General features: G+C 34.2%; 1 protein-coding gene across 2 annotated transcripts; it reads right to left on the reverse strand.

Moving 5' to 3' along the window:
• Positions 1–923: 923 nt before the first annotated feature.
• LOC18439322 (Cation efflux family protein) lies at positions 924–24,042 on the reverse strand. 2 transcript variants are annotated; one of them, XM_011626973.3, is made up of 8 exons: positions 23,983–24,042; positions 22,437–22,646; positions 7,841–8,013; positions 5,261–5,459; positions 4,653–4,831; positions 3,898–4,048; positions 2,237–2,370; positions 924–1,417 (listed from the first exon to the last, which is right to left on the reverse strand). In XM_011626973.3, the coding sequence occupies exons 1-8, from the start codon at positions 23,987–23,989 to the stop codon at positions 1,238–1,240; spliced, it is 1,233 nt and encodes a 410-aa protein (XP_011625275.1). In that variant the 5' UTR covers positions 23,990–24,042; the 3' UTR covers positions 924–1,237. The 2 variants fall into 2 exon arrangements, with proteins under 2 accessions (XP_011625275.1, XP_006849552.1); XM_006849489.4 differs by lacking the exons at positions 22,437–22,646; positions 23,983–24,042 and adding an exon at positions 8,819–10,274.
• Between the last annotated feature and the right edge of the window lie 477 nt (positions 24,043–24,519).

The following is a 24,519-nucleotide window of genomic DNA, read 5'->3' on the forward strand; positions in this document are numbered from 1 at the left end:
AAAAGATAGTTTTAATGTTGAAAAACCCTTTGATTGATCATCTCGACATCGAGATGTATGACCATGAAAAATAAAAAGATTTTAAGTCTCATAAATGGTGCATTTTACAACATATTATCTGCACCGTCTATTTTCAAGAGTTTCATATGTTTAAAGATCTACTTGATTTTAACCATTTTTTGAAATTTTAAATTTTAAATTAGATATAAAAATAGATTTTGGGATAATCCTAAGAACATTTTACATTAAAATTATATATCATGATAAAATTTGAAGGTGCACCTTACCTCTATAGCTACGGATGCATCCATACGCCAACTGCACCTTTCTATTATATAAAGTTAACACCCTATATAAACTTTTGGGATTGGATACAATGAGACATTTACCTATTGTATAAGGAGATCACAATTACTTTTGACCATTTGATGTGAAATTTGATAGCTTGACGTGTCACAAAGTTGAAAAAAATTTCTTTTGACTTTTAGCTTCAGCAATTAAATAAATAGAGCCACCCAATTTAACATCTAATAATCAAGATTATTTGTGACTACTTTGTACAAAGGTTAAGTGGTCTCATTGTATACTTTTTCTTAACATTTTCCTTAAAAAAAGAAAAAATTGTTTCATACGGACTGGACCGCATTTCTATAATATGCAGTCCAAAGATATAAAGCATTCATCTTAAAGATGGATGCAAATATGAGGTTCATCTAAAAACAATGGTAACTAACGATCCAAATATTTTCTTAATATAATTATTATTTCTAGTTTTCAATTTAATTAGTTATTTTTCGTATTCATGATCGCCCTGTTAAAGATTATATATTCTCTACAAAATAGGATCAAATTATATTTAAAAAATATATTTATTGCCAAGCCCGCATGTCTACAATATGCGGGCTGGCCGCATAGAAACCACGTCCAAAAAAAAGACCTCTCTTTTTCTCTATCTCTATAGTACAAGACAATTCGAAAAACCAAAAAAAATATTTCGTGAAACACAAATCGGCACTACCTTTGTACATCAGGATTGTCTAGTAGTACCTTCATGATGAGTCCTTACTTGAAGGTCAGACATATCAGATGATATTCAGCGCATGGATAAGGATTCTGTGATACAAAAAACTCATCCTTTTTTTCTACAACTAAGTTCTGATCATGTACCAGTTGAATCGCTTCTTCATATTAGGAGAGAAATCTTTTGAAGGTCAAGTAGAAACCTCATTTGAATTTGTCAAGGCTGACTGTTGGGTAGCTTGCTGAGGATAGAGTGCTCGGGCTTATGATCGCACTCGAAATCAAGGTGGACAAATGCGCGCTCGACTTCGGGGAGTTCCTCGATCTTTATCTGGAGGGACTCTCCTATTGCATGCGCCTCTTTCAGAGGCAAATCCTCAGGCAACTCAATGTCAACCTGTTCGATTGCACATGTACAAAAACCAGTCATTCTCAAAATAGCTTCCAAAAGGTCTCATGCATAAGTTGACTTTTGCTTCTGGTGTAAACTCATCTTCCCCTTGTATTACTCTCTCTCTCTCTCTCTCTCCAAAACAACATAAATGCTCCTCTCTTTCTTGCAAGAAGAAAATTGGCACAGGGCAGAAAGTTTCCATATGTTCCCTTTTGAAACCCCATGTCCTAACAAGAAATGCCATACTTTTATAATGTCTTAGTAGTACCTGTACCTACGCGTTGCAAACCATTTTAGAGGAGCGTGGGGATGGGGATTATTTTTATATTTATCAGGGGCAGAAACAAAATAATCATATCATCGTTGACATTTAGCTATCAAAAGCCTAGAACACCTTTGAATTCTAGGCATTTAACTAATAATTTGCAAAGATATTTTTACCATTAATCTGAGCAAATGACAGACAATCCCCTTACAAAAGAAACTTTTGCAAGCTATGTTTCAAGGATATGGATGAGTGTCGATGTCTGACATTGACACACGTGTCAAAAAGGTCAATCCCAAAATTCGCCTTTCAAATACATGTCGCATACCATTTAAAGAGAGTGGGAGACAGAACTTCAAGTGAAATTATGGATTTCTACAGTAAAATTTTCAAGAAAAAATGTTAAAAAGTGTCCGAGAGATGAAATATCTCATCCAAGTATTTTGGATGCCAAGGTTTTAGTTACATAGTTTGCAATGGCTTGGTGAGTATAGCTTGGTGAGTATAGCACTTGTCAAGGTGTATAAGCTCAAACATGAGAAATGCAATTTACCAACCTCAACAAAGTAGAGAACACCAAAAGTATATGCTCGCACTGTATCCACTCGCTTTATTTGAGAATGATGCCTTATGACCAGATATGTCAGCTTTTGGAGCATTTCAGGAGGGGCTGATTGACCCACCAAGGAAGCTGCAAGAGTAAACCACTTGTGTAAGAGAAAAATCTGTTAAAAGTAAGCAATGGATTCATATAATTCATAACAAATAAGTTCTGAGAAATTAAAACATAGTTCAAGATTTTTTAACATTTCAACAAAATTTTGCAAATATGGTTGCTATAAAAAAAAAAACAAATTTGCAAATATGGCAAATAACGAAAACTGTGAGAAGCAACAAATCACAGCCAAGCTTGTCGTCTATAAAAGAAATAGTTCAAGTAACAAAACCCACAACCAAGGTTCCAAACAAGGATGTGTTGACAAGGATTAAATGTATCACTTCCAAGAGTAGAATATTTCTCTTCTTATGTAACTCTATTTTGTTGTGTTTCTACGAAACTTTACAAAATATATGTATCTTTTATACTTGTAATTGTAAATATTGTCTTGTTTATCTATTTTACAAGTAGGATGGAAGCCAAACTTGCAATACCCATATGACAAAAGAACAAAACGAATCTTTACTAGGTATTTACTTAATATAGCGAGCATTATATTGGACAAAACAATATATACATAATTAGTGAGGCGGCATCCTCAGCTGAGAAAGTGTGGTGCCCCCTCATTTCTTCACATTTTCGATGATTGAGGACCAAAATGTCAGGAAATCCATCCTCTTGACCCCCAAGATCAAGATTCTGAAAAACAAGGATTTGAAGCTTTAAAATGCGCCATCTTGAATGTTATATCAGCATGTAATCTGGATTGTCCATTTCATTGTACCCTAGATCACTCAGATTTACATTATTTTAGAGCTCCAAATCCATTTCTCTAGGGCAGAAATGGAGATGCAGGAGTTTAGAATGATTTTGGTAAACAAGCAAGAAATATATAGATTTTGAAGTGGGGGCACATGGTCTTTAAGGCAGGGCTTTCACGGTAACACTACCCTATACACAATTGAAACATTTACTCATACTAAATAAAGAATCAGGTGTGGAAAAACAGGCGTGGTTTCCACTTTATTTCACAAGGAGATATGGGATGAGACTTGGTTTATTTGTAGAAATTATGTTTATTAGCCTGGAAACCCCAAATTTTTGAAGGATAATAGGAAAAGTACTTGGTGGTCACGCCTCAAATGCAGATCCATTCGCTTCCCCACCAAGATCATTGATCTGTAAAAATATAAAAGGAACTTGGAGCCATAAAAATACTCCATATTGATTGGTGTCGCAAGATCTATTCTTGACCATCCTTTCCAGATCAAGCAGAATATCCTTTTTAGGATCTTCAAACCACTTTTCTTGGGTGAAAATGGATTTGGAGGTCAATTACAGTGGTTTTGGGAATTCAATCCCAAAAAAATTGGTTAGTGCCCTGGATAAAGCCCATGGTGTCACCATAATAACCACACCCAGTAGAGAGAATGGAATAAGATTTCAAAACATGAAGCACTGGTCAACTCTCTCTTTAGAATTGTAGCTTAATTGGTTCCACCAAAAGAGAATAGGATTCAACACTCACACTTAGTCATAACATAGAGTTAGAAAACCAACCTGCATTTTCCAAAACAGTTCCTGACCAATTGGTTATAGTATAAACAGCAAGAACAATGGCGCCTGCTGGGTCGATCCACCAGTAAAATCTATCACCAAGAACAGCTGCAGCTAGACCCACGATGTTGGTTACAACATCGAAATAATGGTCCTGGATGGTGCAACCAAGGAAAAGAAAAATCAGTTACTTATTTAAGAAAGAGAAAAGTATCAATAAATGAAAGAGAGAAGAAAATAATAGAAACAGAAAAGAGCTTATGGGAATCACGAAGATAACATAGTTCAAGTAAAAATGAGAAACTGCCCTATCATATTATGGGTGAGGATGAAATGTCATTTTTGAAACCCATTCTCTCCCTAACTGGTGCAAGGCCTCTTGCAAGAAGAGGAAAGGAAAGGGGGGGGGAGAGAGAGAGAGAGAATCAACAACCGAAAAATCTCCACAAATGCAATGAGAGAGGGTGAGGTAGAAGGGAAGTTTTAGAACCAGTATGTTCTATAAAAAAATTCCTTTTTCAGAAAAATTCTAATAAAGATGTTGCAAAACTTTTATAAGTTTAATGAGAAACAATGTTGTTCTGGATTTCTTTTTTCAAAATCAGCAGTCACTCGTGCCCACAAGGAAAAAGAAGTTTCTGAAACATACAGTCAGTTTCACAGATTGGGATCAGTGAGAAAATGACTGAGAATTCCAGAGAATAAATAAAACAAAGCAAGTAATAAGAGTTCAATAACTATTAATAGGGGAAAACAACCTTTGCATAAGCTCGAACAATCTTGTTTCCTGAGCTCCTGCAATAAATCCACAGGCCCAATTTTACAAAAGTAGCAGTCAACATAATGGTGTATAGCCACACCAATTGTTCTGAGCTCATTTTAGCCTTGACTTCATCTTGTATCAACTGTTCCAGTGCCTGGACAAATACTTGAAAGCCTGAAATTGAGAAATAAATACCATGTTATTTGCAGTTTCCAACTTATTAAGCAATTCTATAAAGAAATTTATCAAAACACCACTTTCAACAATTTGACAGTTCACCCCTTTTTAAACCATTTCAACTCATGGTCCGGTGTATTTTGATGGTATTTTGAAACTAAACCAAAAGATATGGCTAAAATGTTAAATAGCTAATCTCTTAACATGTATTTTGATAAGTTCCCCAAGAAAATACAAATGAATTAGACAATTATTATGTAAATTCCTATTTCTCAAGCTATATCATGAGTTCCATTCATCTATTCAGTCATGATGCACTCATTTTATAGTAGATAACATATACTTTTATTTAATATCATTTGTTTATCAATAAATATTAACCAAATTTATCACAAGAGACGAGATCCATGAAATAACTACACATACCTAGAGTGGCCATAACAGCAGCAAAAATGATAATACCAACTGGCTGTACCCGAAGCTTTCCAATGGGATATTTGTAAATGTTTATGCTTTTCATTGACAGATGTGTAAACCAGAGGATACCACCTGCCATGAGATCCAACAAAGAATCCAATGTGGATGCAGCTATTGCCAAGGATCCACTCCTTATTGTCGCGTATACCTGAAGTAGTCCATTACAAAGCAGTCACAAAGGGGAATCCATGAATACCACTTAGTGCCTACAATTTTGAGATCATTAAGTAAAACTTTGAGAAATGAAACCTTCTTGTGAAAATTTACAGTTCCAGATTACATTATCGAAAAAGCCACCAAGCTTCAGAACATATCCCAAAATAAGTAATAAAAAGGGTATTGAATTGGATCACTTTTAAATTCCAGAATTCAAAAAATGCATCTATTAAGACACTGCCTAGCAAGAAGGGAAAATGGAACCACTCTCAAAAAAAAGAAAAAAAAGGAGAAAGGAAAAGAGGCTCAAATTTAATCAGCACCCCTAGCATTAGAAAACTAGATCCCTTCACTATGTAAGATTTTTCAATAAGCTGACGCTCAATACGAACAGAAATCGAGCATTTCCAACTAACATTTAATACTGAAGATGCCACATGGGAAGCATCACAATGAACATCAGACACAACTTAAACTTTACATGCCCCAAAATTGACAATATTGGCTTCTATAATTTATGAACGCATTCCCATGTCCATTATAAGTTAAATAAACGCATAGGAGTTGCACAAAGGATCCTTGGAATCGCATTATCCATGGCTAGTTTGCATCAGCTTCTTATTATGGTCTAGCTACAAAAAGGGAAAGCATAAATGAGATCTTGGTTCTCTGAAACCCTCAGATTGAACAAATCTTCACATTCTGGTACGAAAAAGTATAATATATCTAGACATTCTATAACCACAAATGTGTGTACCGGGACCACTAGATGACTAGACACATGCAGGTATTTGAGGGAGAATCTCTGTTTCTATTTTTCAACTGAACTAAAGGAGTGTAGGAACATTTGAAACTTTTCAACATTCAGCAATTCTCTCAAATTTCACAGGAAAAACTGGAGGACAACCTGGTGGTGATTAGGTTAAAGAATCTTGAATTTGTAAAAGAGCAACTTGTACGTGACAAAATGTTTAACTGAACTAAAGGAGTGTAGGAATATACGGAAGTTTTCGACATTAAGCAATTCCCTCAAAGTGCACAGAAAAAATTGGAATGAAATCTGGTGGTATTAGGTTAAAGATTATTGAATTTGCACACTTATACAGCAAATTGTATGAGACAAGCATAAGAACTATGCCTTGTAAAGGTCTAAGGAAAAGTGCGCAAGGCAAGGTACTTGAAAATTTCCAACAAAATGAGATGAATCCTTCTTTCCCACAGCTCATGAATATAAAAAAAACTCATTTTTTTCAAAATCCAAAAGAAATAAAAAAAGGCATTTTGGCAGTATCTCAATTTCATTTGGTGCGCAAGGAAAGGAAGACAGAGTCTCATTATTTTCCTGTCTGGTAGAAAGCATCCTTTTATGTACATGTTTTAGTTGAATTTGCACTATGGAAGTTGCAAGACATTGCCTCTCTAGTAAAATAATCCCAAAATTTCAAGGAGAAATCAAAACATGAAAAGTAGATTCAGATGTCGTAGCTACAGCAGGAGGTAATAACAAGAGGATGGTCCTTCTTCTCAAATTAGCTATGAAAGAGGATGAAAAGAAGAGAGGGTGAGGACAACTACTATTGGCTTCTCTCCTTAGCCGTTGAGAACAGTTACATCCTGAGACATCAATTTGATGGCCTAAAGACCAACACCTTTGGTGAGAATGTGCATTTGATGAGCCCAAGCTTGACTAGACCACTATTGCATTAAGGAGGAACATCCCCTGCGCTCAAAGGGCATTCTATTAACTTTATTTCAGGACTTTTTGGAGGTTCACAAGCAAGAAAATATGGTTATGTACTAGGAATTCCATAAGCAAATAGTGATCAATCCAAGGATTAATACTAACTTAGTGGCCTTAGTTCCTACCATTAGCCTTCTCAATGCTGTATACCCAATCCTGGAGAAGGTCCTCTCCAACAGGCTTTGTGAAGTGTTGGGAATCATTATTTCCTTGCTGAAAGGGATTTTGTATAAAGCAAATAAGGGATGGATTGCCAGCTGGCCACAATCTTGTTTGTAAATTACACATGGAGAAGGCCTAAGATGATAACATTACTAAGGTCTCCCTTGATATCTCCTTGGGTGCGAGAAATTTGGTGTTAAATGACAAAGATGATTAATATAGCTTGCAAATTGGCCCTCGTGGTTTCTTTAGTTGCTTGATAAATCCTTTCTAGTGCTTTACCATATCGATTTTGGGAAACATCATGCAGTATCATACATGACATCTTATAACTTTATCAAGCAAAAGGAGACACACTCATATACAAAAGCAAAAGCATATTATTTAAATAAAATATAGATCATTGAATTCCCACTATCTGTTTCTATCATGTACATAATAGGACAAAAAAATTAATAGATTTGTTTTACCTTAAAAGCTAGCAAAAGTATATTTGCAATGTTGGATATCTTCATTGCATATTCATGTTGGGCTTGCTCTTCAAGTTCTTCATCCTCATCAATACTATGGGACAGATGCAATGAGTCCACTTCCTCAAATGATCTTAGAGTAGCAAACTGCTTCTCATAGTACTCTTTCTCCCCTGGTGCAGTAAAATCATATCAAAATGTTAAAGAAAAGAAAACAAATGCCGCTAAGAATACAATTTCTCTGATATGTGTGTTTGTGCGCACGTGCAAGCATGCATTTGTGCGTGTGAAATTTTATTATGTCCCCTGGAGGATATTTATTAAGGAAGGGCTGTTTTTACCTCTTTCATGATAAGAGCGCAGAATAAAGTGCAAATTGGCGATGCTTAATGTGTGTCAAATTCACAGTTTGTCTTCTATAAGAAAGATGAGAAATGCATCCCTAGCTTTAGTCCCACTGCTCTGCTTTCCAATTATCTTTTTGTGTATTTGAAAATGAAGAAGCTTGCTAAATTTCAATCCTATCAATCCCTCTTTGCAATAAATAGTTGAAGGCTATGAAACTTTGGCCTTTGCCACAACATAGCACCGCTCAATACTTCAATATTAGTTTTGTTTAACAATCAGGAAAAATATAAATCAGGAGAACACAAATAAGTTGAGACGTATAATCTAACCCAAGCCTAACAGATGCCAGTTATTGCCATAGTTACATACATTTTTAGGTTGCAGGACAATTTTCATAGAATAATTGAACAATTTGGAAAGAATTTCCTTCACATAAGAGAAAGGAAGAATAGACACATCGGCGTCAAAGACAGAGAGAGTCCAATACCTCAAAACTATCACTAAATTATAACAAAAGCAGTACAGGATGAACAAAAGAAGTCAGGCACATTTGACACAAGAATTCAAAGTAATAGGCCTTAATTCCATGAAATGCGCTCCTCCACGTTGAAACACAGAATCCCAACTCACCTTCCGACAGCCCTTTGATTTTGGACACATCAATGTGGAATGGTTTCTCTGGATCCAACCCACTCTTCGCCTTTTCAGGAAGCTTGGATATAAAATCACCCCTTAATGTATTCAAAGAAATCCTATGATAAAGCCTTGGTTTTCTCGCACTCCCTCCAAGCAATGGCTTCTTAGCTCCCTCACCACCTTCCATATTCCCCACCCACTAAAGAAATCAACTGAACCAGCTAAACCTCTCCAACAGGAAGCTTAGAATTACAGGTTTAAAAAGAACCCAACATCAAAAATACTGGTTTGGGTTGCCCAATAATTCGTTTTCTGGTTTCTCTTATAGAACGAGTGGCCTAGAGGGCAAGTAAGATACAGGTGGCCAATCGTTCATGTGTTCTCATTAAATTCGTGGCTCCAAATAAAGAGAACTTGGAGTTTAAACCTTTTTAGAAGAGATTTCTCTGCAAGTCTCCTTTGACAAATCAGTTGGCAGCAAGATCTAAAATAAAGAGTTTTGCCTCTTGGGTTTCTGAGATTCCAAAGCAACTACTATAGCTAAAGGGATTGAAGCTGAATTTTTTGGGTGGTAAAACAGGAGAGAGAACGTGGAATTCAGGAGATTTCAGCCTTCAAAAATTGAGCAAAAGCCTTGATAAGGGGCTGTCTACATTACCATGTCGAGAGAGAAGTAAATTAAAATTTGAGTTTTTGGGTTGAGAGAGAACGTGAATTTGAATAAATTTCAGCCTTAAAAAAATCCAGCAAGGTCTGATAAGGGGATCTCCATGCCGGCCAAAAGTTTCGGAATTTTGGGTATTTTTCGAAGTTTCATGAATAATTTTTACCTGATAAGACTGAAATGTCCGCCCTTTTCGTTCTACAGAAAGGAAACCTGTGATGTCAGCGGTGAGGCCGGGTAAAAAGGCGATAAAGGCAAAAGCGTCCACAAGAAACACAAAGAGACAAGAAACACGGTCGTTTCTTTAAAAAGTTTCGGTGAACTTCGGCGAAAGTGCTTATACTGGTCAAACCCACTTTTATATTTCGGATAAACGTCACGGAGATTTCGTTATTCGACACTATTGCGGCTCAATCTTTGCAAATATTTGAGCAAAAATTAAAGAAATTCAGTTCAAAACCTTGAGGGATTTTGCTAAAATCAAGCAAAAAAATAAAACATTTCCTAAAATGTAGATTTTCTGCAAAATACAGGCCATGAATCCTTAAATTTGGAGTTTTAGAGACTATTGGCGGGGAGCCGAAATTTGGTGAAATCTTTGCGAAATTTTGGATTTTTCACCCTAGAAAATATGCGGACTATAACAAGAGACCTAAATTTTAGAGCTAGCGGACACAGAACCGTTTCTGCAACTGACTGGAATATTTTGGGTTGTTCCAAAAAGAGGGGACTAAAGGACAATCAAACTTTTATGATAGGGTGCAGTTTGTAGAGAAGCGAGGCTCTAAACAATCAAAGTAGAGCCCACCTTCAAATAGTGTTAAGAAATATGATTTTAATATTAAAAATTTTTATGATAGGTTTAAAAAATATTTTCATCTTTAATTATAAATTTTAAAACTTGAAAAATAGTGTAGATCAAGCAGATCAATGAAAACTAGAAAATCTTGAAAATTGACGGTCCAAAAATACATTACAAATATGTATTATTTCTAAAGCCTGAAATCTTTTTTTTTTAATGTCTATGAGTCTTGATGTCAAGATGACCAATTTGACGACATTTGTGCATCAAAACAGCATTTTCTAGTGAAATTTTTGAGGTAGGCTCTGATTTGATTGTTTAGAGCCTAGGCTTTATATGAACCTTTTTATTTATGATAGAGAAATTATGACAAATATAAGTATATTTAGAAAAAATCCTTTAATTTTTATAAACTCTTTCTATATCCTTTTTCTTCAATTTTGACTCTTTTTTTTTATCGAAATAAATCTTCACGATAATCGTATTACCGTGAAGCACAATTACGGTACTTAAAGTACCGTAAAAACTAAAATGTTATATGGTAATTTTAAGTACCTTAAAAACTAACCCACCATGTAATACGGCATTTGTACTTAAAGTACCGTAAAAACTAAAATGTTATATGGTAATTTTAAGTACCTTAAAAACTAACCCACCTTGTAATACGGTATTTTAAGTACCGTAAAAACGTATGACGGTACTTAAAATGCTGTATAACATGGATTAGTTTTTGCAGTAATTAAATCGTCATAATTAGGTTCACGGTAATACTATCATGGAAAAAGGGTGGGGGCGAGGTGGTTTATGAAAGTTGAGGTTACAAAAATTAATGTATATTTATGATAATTTCCCTTTATGATAAGGTTACCGATATTTTGTTAGTCGAATATTTCGTAGATATTCCCTAAAGTCTGGTGAATCATAGCTAGAAAATAGGATAGTTTCAGCGAACTTTTGGGTTCAATGTGGCTTGTTTGCTCTCTTTCCTTCTAAGGGTGGCAACCCAGCCTGAGCCATGGCCTGGCTCTTGTCTTTGTGTAGCCGATCGAGGCCAGGCTCTAGTTAAGGTCGGGCCGGATCGGTTCAAGTCAAAAATAAATGAAAAAAATATAAAAAAAAAAAAAAAAACAAAACAGGTAAGGTCGGGCCTGGCCAATTTGGATTGACACAAGCCCTAGCCTAGCTACTATAGGTTGTGGCCCCGGCTTTACTTTTTTCATGGCGGGGCCGCCCAGCCATTACCAGCCCTATATGTTCCTTACTAGTTTCTGTTTCAGGTTAGGTTCATAAATTCCCTGACCTAAGATGATTCTCTCTCTCTTCCTTATTAGTTTCTCTTTAAGGTTACTATTCATAGATTTTCCTAACTTGAGATGATGCTCTTCATCTTTCTTCCTGATGCAGTCGAGATTAAGGTTACTATTCATAGATTTTCCTAAGTTGAGATGATGCTCTTCATATTTCTTCCTGATGCAGTTGAGATTAAGGTTACTATTCATAGATTTTCCTAACTTGAGATGATGCTCTTCATCTTTCTTTTTGATGCAGTCGAGATTATCGCACTCGATTTTTTTTTTAGAACGATTAGATCTCAACATGAATTGGCGATGAAGGTTATCAAGAGTAGGTTACTAGGTGTTTTAGGAAGGTTTTTGTTAAATAACAATTGGAAGTTAGTTACTTCATTCTAACATGTTAGAGAGAAAGAGTAGGACGTTTGTTTTTGGAGAAGTTTTAAAGAGGTTGAACGTCTCATTCTAACATGTTAGAGAGAGAGAGAGTCTTTTTGTGGGTTCTTTCTTCTATTGTTTTTGTGGTGAGTGGCGGAGGATTCGAATCCTTATACTTGTATTTTTTTTTACTGATTTTTTATTTTCAAGTGGTTTATTCCTCCAAATGACAAAGGTATTTATAATATTTAAAGTATGGGTGACACCTTCACCTCAAAATGGCAAAGGTATTTAAAATATGAGTGAGGTTTATATAAGGTGTCAACCTTATACTATTAAAGTAATACATCTTAAAATGGCAAAGGTATTTAAAATATGGGTGAGGTTTGTATAAGGTGTCAACCTTATACTATTGAAGTGCACTTCAAAATTATGCCAAAATACACTTTTGGTGCCACAAAACCTTAAGATGATATGAAAATCTATTGTTGCCCCCAATTATGAAATTTAAAGTTTTAGAAATAGTGATGATCAAGTGGATTTGTCAACACTTAAAAATCTTAAAAAAGGAGGGTCCAGATAATGTGCTAAACTATTTTTAGGACTAAAAATTCCCTTCTATTTTATTTTTTTTGCTTTTTTGTCAATCTCTAGTCGAGACGATTGATTTGAAGATTTTCCAGCACAAAAACAATCTTCTCTAGTGAGTTTTTTAAGTACACCTTGCTTGTACAGTATAAGGTTGACACCTTATATAACATTTTCCTGGAGTATTTTGTATAGGTGGAAATCCCCAACCTATTGTGAACATTGCATTCCATATAGTTCTATTATTATTGTTATACAGTGCAGGTGACCTTATGCTACACATGCAATTGGAGCTTTGGGTATATTTTATATGCATATAGTTTTTCTTTTCTTGGTTTGGTAAGCGAGCATAGCACTCAGGCCCAATTAATGATGGTGTATAAATTTGTTTAGCAGTCATCGCAACATGTGAAGAGAGAAAGAGAGAGCTGCTATGTGTCCCACAATCTATTGTTTTCTAAATATCAGAACTGGTCCTCTCTCCTTAAAGACACATAGCACTGCCACTTAATTGATAATGGTAAGAGAAGCCCATTCCCTTGAGTAAAACACTCTCTGACCCTAGAGGGCCGGCCCGGCCTTGATAGGGCTGACATGACCCGCTGTGCTAGGCTAGATATAATAAAAGTAAATACAAAATAATAGACAAAGGACAAGGCCAAACTAGGCCGGTCTTGTCATGGATGTTGCCTCGGCCTGAGCCAGCCCTAACTCTTAACGTCAGGCCTACTGCTAGGACCACATTTGGTTACCTAGGCCCTAGTTTTTTAGGATCAGACCAAGCATGGCCGCCCAAGCAATGCCAACCAGGCCATTACCAACCCATTCTCTTACCTGCTTTTAACTATACTAATATAGACCAAAACGGCAAAAAATAACAATTGCCACATGTGGAAATGTTTCTTTTATTGGAAGCATACCTATGTATCTCCACACATATAATTTAGAAAAAAAAAAAAAAGAAGAAAAGTTTGTATAAATTGTCAATTTTGGACTACAAAAGGAAGGCACACCTCAAAACAGCCACTAGAAAAGGTTGTTCGAATAACCTTCCAACTGGTCATCTCCACCTAATTATATACGGAAATGAAAAAAAACAAAAAAAAAGTGCATCGTATGACAAATTATCTGGACCATCCATTTTCAAGGTTTTCTATTGTTTATAGATCTTCTCGATACACATCATTTTTTTTTATATTTGAATTCTATAATTAAGAGTGTAAATAAATTTTCAGGCCATAATAGGAGTTCCCAACGAAGAAACTGCATCTTTTGATAGGATTTGGTGAGGCGCCAATTTTTTAATGTTGACACCTTATAAAACCACACCAATTTATGTGTCTCAAAATCCAAAACTATCAATTGAAAATCAATGGAGAATATTGTCAAGCAATAAAACTTACTTCAACTGCCTGACCATTGAATAGCTGGATATCCCTAGACCCATAGAGATCTCGCGCCATAGTTTTCAAGATTGAAAGATTGAACTGATCTAGTAGTCTAAATGGTCGGACCAACTGCTACCTTAGCAAATTTGATCCAAAGTAAGGATTGAGTTTGATTGAGAACCAATCAGAAACAATGTTTAATTGATTTTGGCCGATTTGACTAGCTAGTTTTGGCCAATTCAACCAACCAAATAAAGTTACAAAATTTTTTAAAATACAACTTATATTTTTAAACTATCATATCAAATTTTCTTTCATTTTTGCTAAAAATCGATCCAGCAGCTTCAATCAATGGTTTGAACTCATTTGACTTTATCAAAACCCTCACCAGTACGAATACGATGGCCAGTCCAGCAGCACTGTCTTGCATTTCTTTGTTTGGAGTGTCTTATTTTAGTGTGAGCTTAAATAATGTACCCATACATGCACGCACAACACATGCTCATACACATACTATCACTTGTGATACTGCTTGTAGGCAGACCTTGAGAATGAAAAGCCACAAATGCATACAATTACTGGCGTGCTCATAACCATACACATACAAGCTAATAATTATACACATTCTTGCAATTTCCCCACCTAAAAATATCCTCAACCAGTTATTTGTGACTAGGTTCCTACAAATTTTTCCTTCCTCCTATTTGATCATTGTCTTCATTTGATGAAATTATCAAACTCAATTTTTATCAACCAAATCTCCCAGCCTCATTTAAAAGTAAACAACGCTAACCTTGTTCACGGCTCTTGAGATCTATTTTTTGATTTCCAAAAGCATTAGACTCTAAAAACATAAGAGACATGTAACACACATGACTAGGAATACCTGTTGGGTTCTTGAAATTTTGTTTCCAAGATATTTTTCTCATGAAAATGGGGCATCTCCAATCATTTCAAATGATTAACATCCAAATCGGGGGATAAATATTCCTATCATCCTATTTTTGCCTCATCTTTGAAAAGTCTTTCAACTAAATATGTGAAGGAAAAATATACAAAGAGAGTATTTAGTTTACTTTCAGTTCAGTTAGTTCACAATCATTCTTGTCTATTGGATTTCAAAACGGGTGGTTGTTAATGTATTGTAGACTAAACTCAAAGTTTAAAAAAAAAAATTTCGAACTTCATAATACACCCTAAGCCATCCATCCAACTTTGACATCTGATGACTATAAATACTTATGACCTCCTTGTGATAAAGATGGGGGGACTGTATACAAAGAGACCACCAGTTACTTTTGTTACAAGGTGAAATTCTTTTTACACAGGAGTGTGATATCTAATATTAGAGAGGAACTTGGCCCCAAATAGAAAAACAAGTCCCATGACTATGAATCCCTTAAATGCACCTCCTCATCAGACAAGGACAAGTTTCTAGAAATGAGAGGCCCCTTATAATGCCAAATACATTAACTTGGTCATAATTTGCCAGCCATTTTTACCCCAGTTAGCTAGCCACCAACTTTGAAGAAGGGGTTACACTTGCCATATATCCAATGACCAACCACCTACCAAACCCTTCTATTTATTTCTATCTTTAAATGGATAAGATTATAGCTCCGGCATGATCAAATTGTACATTTGATCCCCAGGTGAACCCTTAGTGGGAGCATTTTTTGGACCCAAATTATGGAGAACATAACCCACTCAATCTAGCCACCGACTTAAAAATTAAAAAAAAATAAAAAAGTTCTCTATGCACTACGAAGTGCCTGAAGAAACCATGTCCTAGGATTGAACAGAGGGTGTCTTGGAAATCATTCTTTTATTTTCATGAAAATACTCATGCAGTGGTCGTGACCTAAGTGGATTCGAGAATTTCATATCAAGATAATCCTCCCAAGTCATCTGTGAAAGGAAGCAAGTGTACAACTTGCTCAAGAGGGAGCATTTAGCCCACCCTGGTATGACTTTTGACTTTTGAGATTGAAAATCCGTAAATATTTGCATAAAAAAATCATTCATGCACTTAAAAAATTGAGAAGGAAAGTTAAGGGTAGTAAGATAAGTGACTCCTCTTTACGTCCGTTCGGTTCCCTCTCTAATAGACCCGTTTCTATGGAAAACGGCAAGTAAATGTTGTTTGGAAGCCCTTTCAGGGCGGGAGTCTCATTTCTGCATGGAGATTGATTTTCATGTTGTAAGCTTTTTTTTGCTGGAAATTCCAATTTCACGGGAGATTGAAAGAGAGTCTGGGACCCAAGAACTTGGGGTAAGTCTGTTCAAAACAGCGTACACCTATATTTTTAAAGATATCAATTCTAGGAGAAACCAATTCCAGGAGAGGCATCTCCCCAAGATACCCATTTCCAAAGAATCAAACGGGGCCAAGATAATTCAAAGTGATCCTTAGATTGTTAAAAATGTGTCTTAAACACCGTCAAACTAGATCGAGAATCAACAAGATTGGGATTTGGTGGGGACCTATTATGTTCCTAGTTGGAACTGGGAATCAGGGAATTAATCTAATTTTGGTACATTCACCTGGTTCTATCAGAGAACAAGGCGAGTCTGTTAGGGAACTACGAGATCTAGATCGTTCGAAGCAGCAGGTCCCGGCCATTTCAATTTTTAATTTTAATTTAAAATTATTATTTAATTATTTTAAAACCGATTCCTATACCATAGAATCAATTAAACAGGCACGGACTGGAGATATGGATCAGACTAATATATGACCAATCTGCACTCTTGATCCGGGTTTTAAAACACCAAGTGGACCGTCAAATGATGCTCGGCTGATATGGTACAAAATAAAAATTAAGTTTGGTTAAAAGCATGTAAAAATCAATGTTTGACTAGTTTTAACTAGTCATGCCATTTAGTCTTAAGTGGCTTACCGACGAAATGAAGTTGGAAATTGTTTTAATATAGTTTATATTTAAAATTATCGTGTATCTGTTTTTTTTTTTCGATCCAATTCAACCAACAATCAAACTGATTGGACCAAACTAAACCTCTGACTAGTTTGATAGCTGATCTGATCTTTGATAATACTAGTCCCAAGACTTCATCACAAATTATCGTTGGTCCCATTCTCAGGGGTATGTAATAGGTAACCCGTGAGGGATATGTCCAGGGGCTCATAAACCAAGCGAGGAGATACCCAACTAGGAGTATTTTAAGAATTACTCGGGATCCCCAATTTGGGGACATATTAAAAATAAATTAAAAAATTAATAATTTATACGAGACGAGAAAATCTAAATTTATTTGTTTTGAAAATACACAACTTGTGATTCTAAGGCAGCTCCCAAATTTCTAGCTATGCAAAAATTCTTTTGGTCATTTAACTCGAAGAAGTAAATGCATACTATAGTCCCGCACGAGCAAATTGCACTCACGCGTCAAATTTAACAACCATATGAGACAAAGTGGTATGAAACGACAGAGCGGGTGAGGTGAGGGAGAGATGTCGTATGTCAGCAAGACCTGTGAGTGTTTTGTATTCAGCAAAACATACAAAATAACAATGAGAATAAAACAAAAAAAGCCATTAGGGCTCCCTATCCTCTATTATTATAGCCATGACAAGGGACGTGGGGTACTGAGAAGCTCGTACAATAATGCAACCTATGATGTTTATCTACTATGTACTTCATATGATAGGATTGTGTGGCAATTAAGGGATCATAAGTTTAAGTTTTTTTTTTTTTTAAAAGGGGATATGTTAACAGTGAGAATAGAGGGCAAGGTGGCGATTAGGTCATAGTTTTCATCTTCTCTTCAAAAAGTCAGACGTCACTATTTGAGGTTTTCAACCAAAGCCTAACATATAACTTGAGTGAGTTTGAGTGGGAATTGGGATTTTTAATAAATAATTAAATATATAAAAAGGTAGACCCCTAGATTTGCCTTGCAAATATCTGGTCCCAAGTAAGATATGTGATTTTTCAAACACCTTTCAAAGCTACTACACATAAAAACTACAAGTAAAAAAACTACAAGTAAGAAGCATGTGTGTTGTACAAAAGTTTAGACATACTCATCTAATACAACAATATATGAAAATAAAGTACAATAAACTATAGATAGTTACTTTAATATGGATCAAAGGTCAATTTTTTTCTAACATGGACTACGGCTTCCGACTTTTGAAGTATAACATATAAATAAGGGAAAGCTTTATATGTTCTCTGACAATATAGGAGTTCGGTCCTTTCCCTACGTTATAGGAGTTATGTCCTTCCTTTACCATCCGGTTGTTCATTTTTTATCAAGAGAGTCATTCACCGTTTGATTTTAGATCCAATGGCTCAAAGTATTTTATTTTTAGTATTTTTTAATACAATTTTTTTGGATATAAAATTTGGTACGTGTCATCTTCTCATTGGGGCGCACCTATAAAAAATATTAACAATAATTTTTCGATAAAAATAATGATCAAAATGCCCCTTGAAACTTTCAGAGGTATTTTTGTTATTTTATTTTATTGAAAATATATATTTTTTATATTATTCTTTAGTACGAGTTTAATAGAGGAATGGGCATCCAAAATTTGATGCCAAAATAATTTATATAAAAAAATTAAAAATAAAATAGTAAAATAATTTATATAAAAAAATTAAAAATAAAATAGTATAAAAACGTGATATTGTGATTGGACAATCTTAGCCCCAGTTGGATAAGGGGAACTTCTATGTTGTAGGATAACATCGAAAGCTTTTCTTATAAATAATATAACAAAAATGGACAGTTGGATAAGGGGAACTTCTATGTTGTAGGAGAACATAGAAAGCTTTTCTTATAAATAATATAAAAAAATTTATGATAGAAAATATTACTAATATATTTTATAACCCAAATTTAGAGATCTACATGTATCATGTGCGATCATTGAAAACCAATTTAAGAAATTAAAAAGATTTTATAATTGAGCACATACATCATTGCTTGTCTTACCCATTTTTTTCTTTTTTAATGTTGACTTGGAACAGTGTCAATTATGGCACCCTGACCACCTTTGTGTATAGCTTGTTATTATTTTTCACATTACTTTACTAATTAAGTCAATTCTAAGCTTCACTATGGTCATTTTTCCTTGCCTCATATGCTACAACTCTTTTTGTATACCGGTGTGCATGTCCACCAAACCTAGTTCATTTATAAATAAAAAAAAACGAGCATTAATCATTGGACACGGTTACCATGTGGCCAGCCCGCATATTGTAGAAATGCGGGTTGGGCAATAAATATAATTTAATCTTAATTTTCAGAGAATATATAATCTTTAACATGGAGAACATGAATATGAAAAAAAAATTTGAAAATTAAAAATAATAATTAAATTAAGAAAATATTTAGACAGTTAGTTACACTTGTTTTTAGATGAACCACCTATTTGCATCCTTTATATACCTGTATATTTTTACACTTGTTTTTAGATGGACCACTTATTTGCATCCGTCCTATACCTTTGGACCGCATATTGTAGAAATGCAGTCCAGCCCGCTCGAAACAATTTTCCTTATTTATTTAGTAAAACCACCCATGATTAAGCATGTACTATACATGATCCCTTTCAGGGGGGTTGTTAAGATAGTTGCAAACAATTTTAAAAAATCCGTTTTTAGTGGTCATCCGGTTAGGGTTAGGAATACCTAACTGCGTTGTCTCAACCAAAAGTTGAATAGGGGCCCAAATGGGTCGGTTCAACCTTCCCCAAGACCCAACTGTGTCCAGGTCAACTGCCTCAGACCCTGACACCCCGGGGCAGGTCAGTTCTTATCAAAATTAAATCATCTGTTTATATGATTTTATAGGGTGTTAACAATATAAAAACCTATATGTGTGTAAAGTTAACAATAACTCATGGCCTAAAATGAATAGTAGTTTAAGTGTGCTCCCAACCATCGGATCTTAATCAGATAGTTGAAATTGCATGTTAATATTTGAATTTTATTTTATTCTTTCTACAAATCAGTTTAGTATGAAATTTTAGGCATATATCTTTGAGACCATAACACATAATATAAAAATATAAAAAAAATTGTTTTAAAAAATTTAATATATAACCAAATTACCCCATCATTTTTAAGGGTAGTTTGGTTATATTATATTTTGTAAAATATTTATTTTATATTTTTTCTTATCCCCTATTATGTAATATATATACACAAGGTTTTATATTAATTTTATTTATTAAGAAAAGATTAAATTGAAATAATAACATGTATTTTCAACTATCCAATCAACATCTAACAGTTGAGAGCACGAGCTAAACTACTATTCATTGTAGGTCAAGACCTATTGTCATATATTTTGGATCAACCCAACCCAATTATCACCTTTAAAGTATTTTTGGGTAAATATCATTTGCAGTGTTCTATTTTATTTTAGAAAAAAGTTTATGTAAGGTGTCAAACTTATATTGAAGTAAAGAATGGCTAAAAAACCCACCAAAACTTCTTCTTTTTTTAACACTATAAAGACCTCCAAATGATCATCTTCACCTCGAGATGTATGAATATTTAAAGAAATTGGATTTCAAGTCTTGAAAATAGGACATCTTGTAGAATATTATCTAGACCGTCTATTTTCAAGATATTCAAGTATTTATAGATCTACTCGATCTGTATCATTTTTAAATCTTTAATTTTTTATAATTACATATCAAAACAATTTTTTAGACTATTATAAAATTTTCCGACACCAAAACACCATAAATACTCAATATGCATGATTTTTAGAGCTTTAAATTTTATAATTGCATATTACAACAATTTTTAAACCATCGTAAAGTTTCCCGGCACCAAAACACTATCTATTAGTATAAGGTTGATGCATTATACAAACCACACCCTTTATTTAATTTGTTTTATTATGTTAAGTCAACTACACAAAAGCACAAAAAATACAAAAGCAACCAAAAGAACCGAGATTGATAACAATGTATGTGAACATGATTTCCTCCCAAAACAATACGATAGATTAAAAGTCCCTTAACTTCTAATAGAAAACGTGCTTTGATACAACAACTATACTACAAAACTTGGGTGTTCAGGGTCACATCTTGATGTTTAAAATTCTAGTTTTATTAAATACCCGAATTAACATTAAAAAAAAGTTTTGGAGGTTGATTATGAGAAAAAAGATATGTTTTTAAGTGTGATATTAGCGGGCGAGTAGCCTGATGCTTTTTTATTCGTGAATGATTGTTCCCGGCCATTCATTCAGATCAGAGGACTATATGACTCAAAAGTCGAAAATTAGAGCATATATAAATTAATCAAATGCACCGAATGTAAAGGGGCTGTCACTATGGTTTGAAATTCAAAAAGTGGGTATCACACCACTGGATCCATGACTACAAAATGATCAGGAACGTCTTGATCTTGTTTTGACAATTGCAACACAAGGTAAATCTCACCAATGAACAAACCAAAAGAAAAAGAAAGGATCATGTGAGAGTTATTTTTCAAAGGAAAAAGTTCATACAAGTGCGAGGTTCTAAATAATCAAATTAAGGTGCACCTTAACAATTTCACTAGAAAAAGTTATTTTGATGCTCAAATACCCTCAAATTGATCATCTCGACCTCAAGATGCATGGACATGAGAAAAAAATAGATTTCAATTATAGAAATAGTGCATTTTGTAACGTATTTTTGGACCGTTAATTTTCAAGATTCTCAAATTTTCATAGATCTGCTCGATCTACACTAAATTTTATAATTAAAGATGAAAATATATTATAAGGCTATCACAAAGATCTCCGGTATTAAAACCACATTTCTCAACACTACTTGAAGGTGTGTTTTACTTTGATTGTTTACAGCCCCAGTTCCATAATGTGATTTCTTCACTTGAAAAAGTTAAAATGAGGCCGTATTCAAATGCAGTCGTTTTATTTTATGAGGATCCCTCTTGAAGCACATCTCAAGTCACTCTATGTACATTTCAACGTTGTGATTTTGTAGGTCAAACATTGCGTATCCGTGATGATCCGCAAATAAATGAAATGGACGACGACAAAAAGTCCATAAACAAAATCTAAAATATTTAATTTCCGTAAATAAATGAAATGGATGACGACAAAAAGTCTATAAACAAAATCTAAAATATTTAATTTATTTCATATTCATGATTGTGGTTGTCGAGATTTTCGACGAGATTCATCTTAACCAGGATAACTTTTTTTTTCTTAATTTAAAAAAAAAGAAAAAAAGGACAAACATGAAACCCTAGGGAACAAAAAAAAAAAAAGGCCGAAATTCACCGAAATATCTCTAAAGCATACCATGCATCTATCCAAAAAATCACCAACATTTAAGGAATGATACGGTTGTGTGCTTGTATCCAGTAAATGAACATGGTGAATGCACCAATTTAAAAACCGCTGAAATTCAATGAAACCTAATGCAATTTAGAAGAAAACAAGCCATACACGAAAGATTGCAGAAATTTACCGAAATTTACGGGGATAATTGAAAGGACCGTACCTTTATTGAGCTTTGTCCGATTATTACTCCTCTCTTGGAATTGAAGCTCGTAATTTTCCTTACAAACTCTTGAAAATTTATGGAAAAATTTGTCTCTTGCTACTGATAGTGACACTTCAGGGCCATCTGAATCAACTCGTATGATCAACGGCTGAGATGTTCCCTCAGGAATTGGACGGTACAGAGGCCCAGATTCGTCTGATCTCGGCTCTGGGCCGTTGGGCACAGGGGGTGAAATCGAACGGTCAGGATGCGATATAGGCAGAGTGAAGCATGGACATGGTGTTTTTCTTTTTCTTTTTCTTTTTCTTTTTTCGAGTTTGAAAAGATATTTGAAGGAAACAAATCTCATTTTCTCATTAAATTTCAGGCCAATATTTTTGTTTTCTATTACTTTCAAGGGAACTAAATTTTATTTTTTATTTAAATTCGTCATATGCGTGGTTTTAGCTTTTTTTTTTTTTTTTTTTTTAAGAACATTGCAGATAAAAGTAGGCTCATTCTAATGTCTCACTGACCAGGATTTTTGTTTACATTTCAAAAAAAAATTGCGGAAAAGATACATATTATTTTAGCCTTTCACATAGAGAAATTGAAAAGAAAACATGATTTTACCATTGAATTTCCTTGGAATTGCAGAGAAAAGAGCTTTCAATCTAATTGTTTTAATCCTAAAAGGAGATGCAAAATCACAATGGTTTATGAGTTGGGTGAAAAATTGCAGAAAAATATTCATTTATTCATATTTTCCACTATTGCAGAGGATGCTCATGAACCTGGTTTCATTTATTCATATTTTTAATCTGGTTTAGTGGATCAATTTAAGCAAAATTTGAAGAAAAATATATTGCATTTCAAGCTTGAACTGACGCAGAAAAATCCAGACATCCAGAGCATCCCAGTGTTAAAAATTTTCTGAATAAATTTGATATTTAACTAAAACAAAGAGATAATTATCAACAAAGTTCTTCTTTTCGTGTTCATTATTTCATAAAAAGTTGCCAAAGAATCCCTAAAATTACGCATAAACCTGTTTCTTTTTGTTAAATTTAAGGAAGAATAATTGCTTAAAAAAATAAAAAATCATCTCAATCAGTTACTGATACGAAGGCATAAAAAACAAAGGTTACAAAATACTAGAAAACATGTTTTAAACCTGTTTCTTTTTGTCAAATTTAAGGAAGAAAAATTGAGAAAAGAAATGAAAAATCATCTCGATCAGTTACTGATACCAAGGAATTAAAAAAAAAGGTTACAAATTACTAGAAAGCATTTTTTTCCTACATTGTGTTATTTACCATAATTCCTTCTTTTGTTTGCTTGTAACAGAGAAAGCAAAAGGAAGATCGGATGGAAATAAGCCTAAAAATCCCTTAATTCCATCGAATTTCTCAGAAAAATAATTTCAACCTAAACAAGAGGCACACTTGTAGTTCTACGCCTTCTTTTCTAATCAAATTTCAGACAAAAAGCTCAAGAAAAGTGCCATGGACATACTCACACACCTGGTATTCTATTTAGTTGGTAGAATGGTTGCAGAAAATACCTTTCATCTTCAATCTAGTGGCGTATTTTTCACTGTGGAGCTTTGATCAATCTTCCATTCCAGTCACAAAAGCTCAACTCCCTGTATCCTTACTATATATAAATAGAGAGAGAGGAGTTGTTCTAGAGAGAGAGGTTGTTAGAGAGAGATGACAAGGTAAAAATAGAAAGAACAAATGTACGCCATTTATTTCTCAAATTTCCTGTCAGAGAGATGAAAAGATAAAAAAAAGAAAGAACAAAATGTGAGCCATTTATTTCAGAAATTTCATTTGAGAGAGTGAAAATGCGATGTACACAGTGAGAGGAAGAGTCTCCGGTTTCTCTATAGAGACTCGGTGTACAAAGGACACTAATAAAAACTAAATAATGGACATATAAATTATACCCAAACAAACACAATATCTTAACCTTCCCAAATTTACTGATTACAATATACCTTTTCTATATTGACTAAATATACAATATATAATTTCATTTCACACTCCCTCTCAAACTAAACTATACCTAAACTTACGATAATATTCATGGTACAATA

This window comes from Amborella trichopoda, chromosome 4 (assembly GCF_054954075.1).
Source record: "Amborella trichopoda isolate Santa Cruz 75 chromosome 4, AtrichopodaSantaCruz75HAP2 v2.0, whole genome shotgun sequence".
NCBI classification, from domain to species: Eukaryota; Viridiplantae; Streptophyta; class Magnoliopsida; order Amborellales; family Amborellaceae; genus Amborella; species Amborella trichopoda.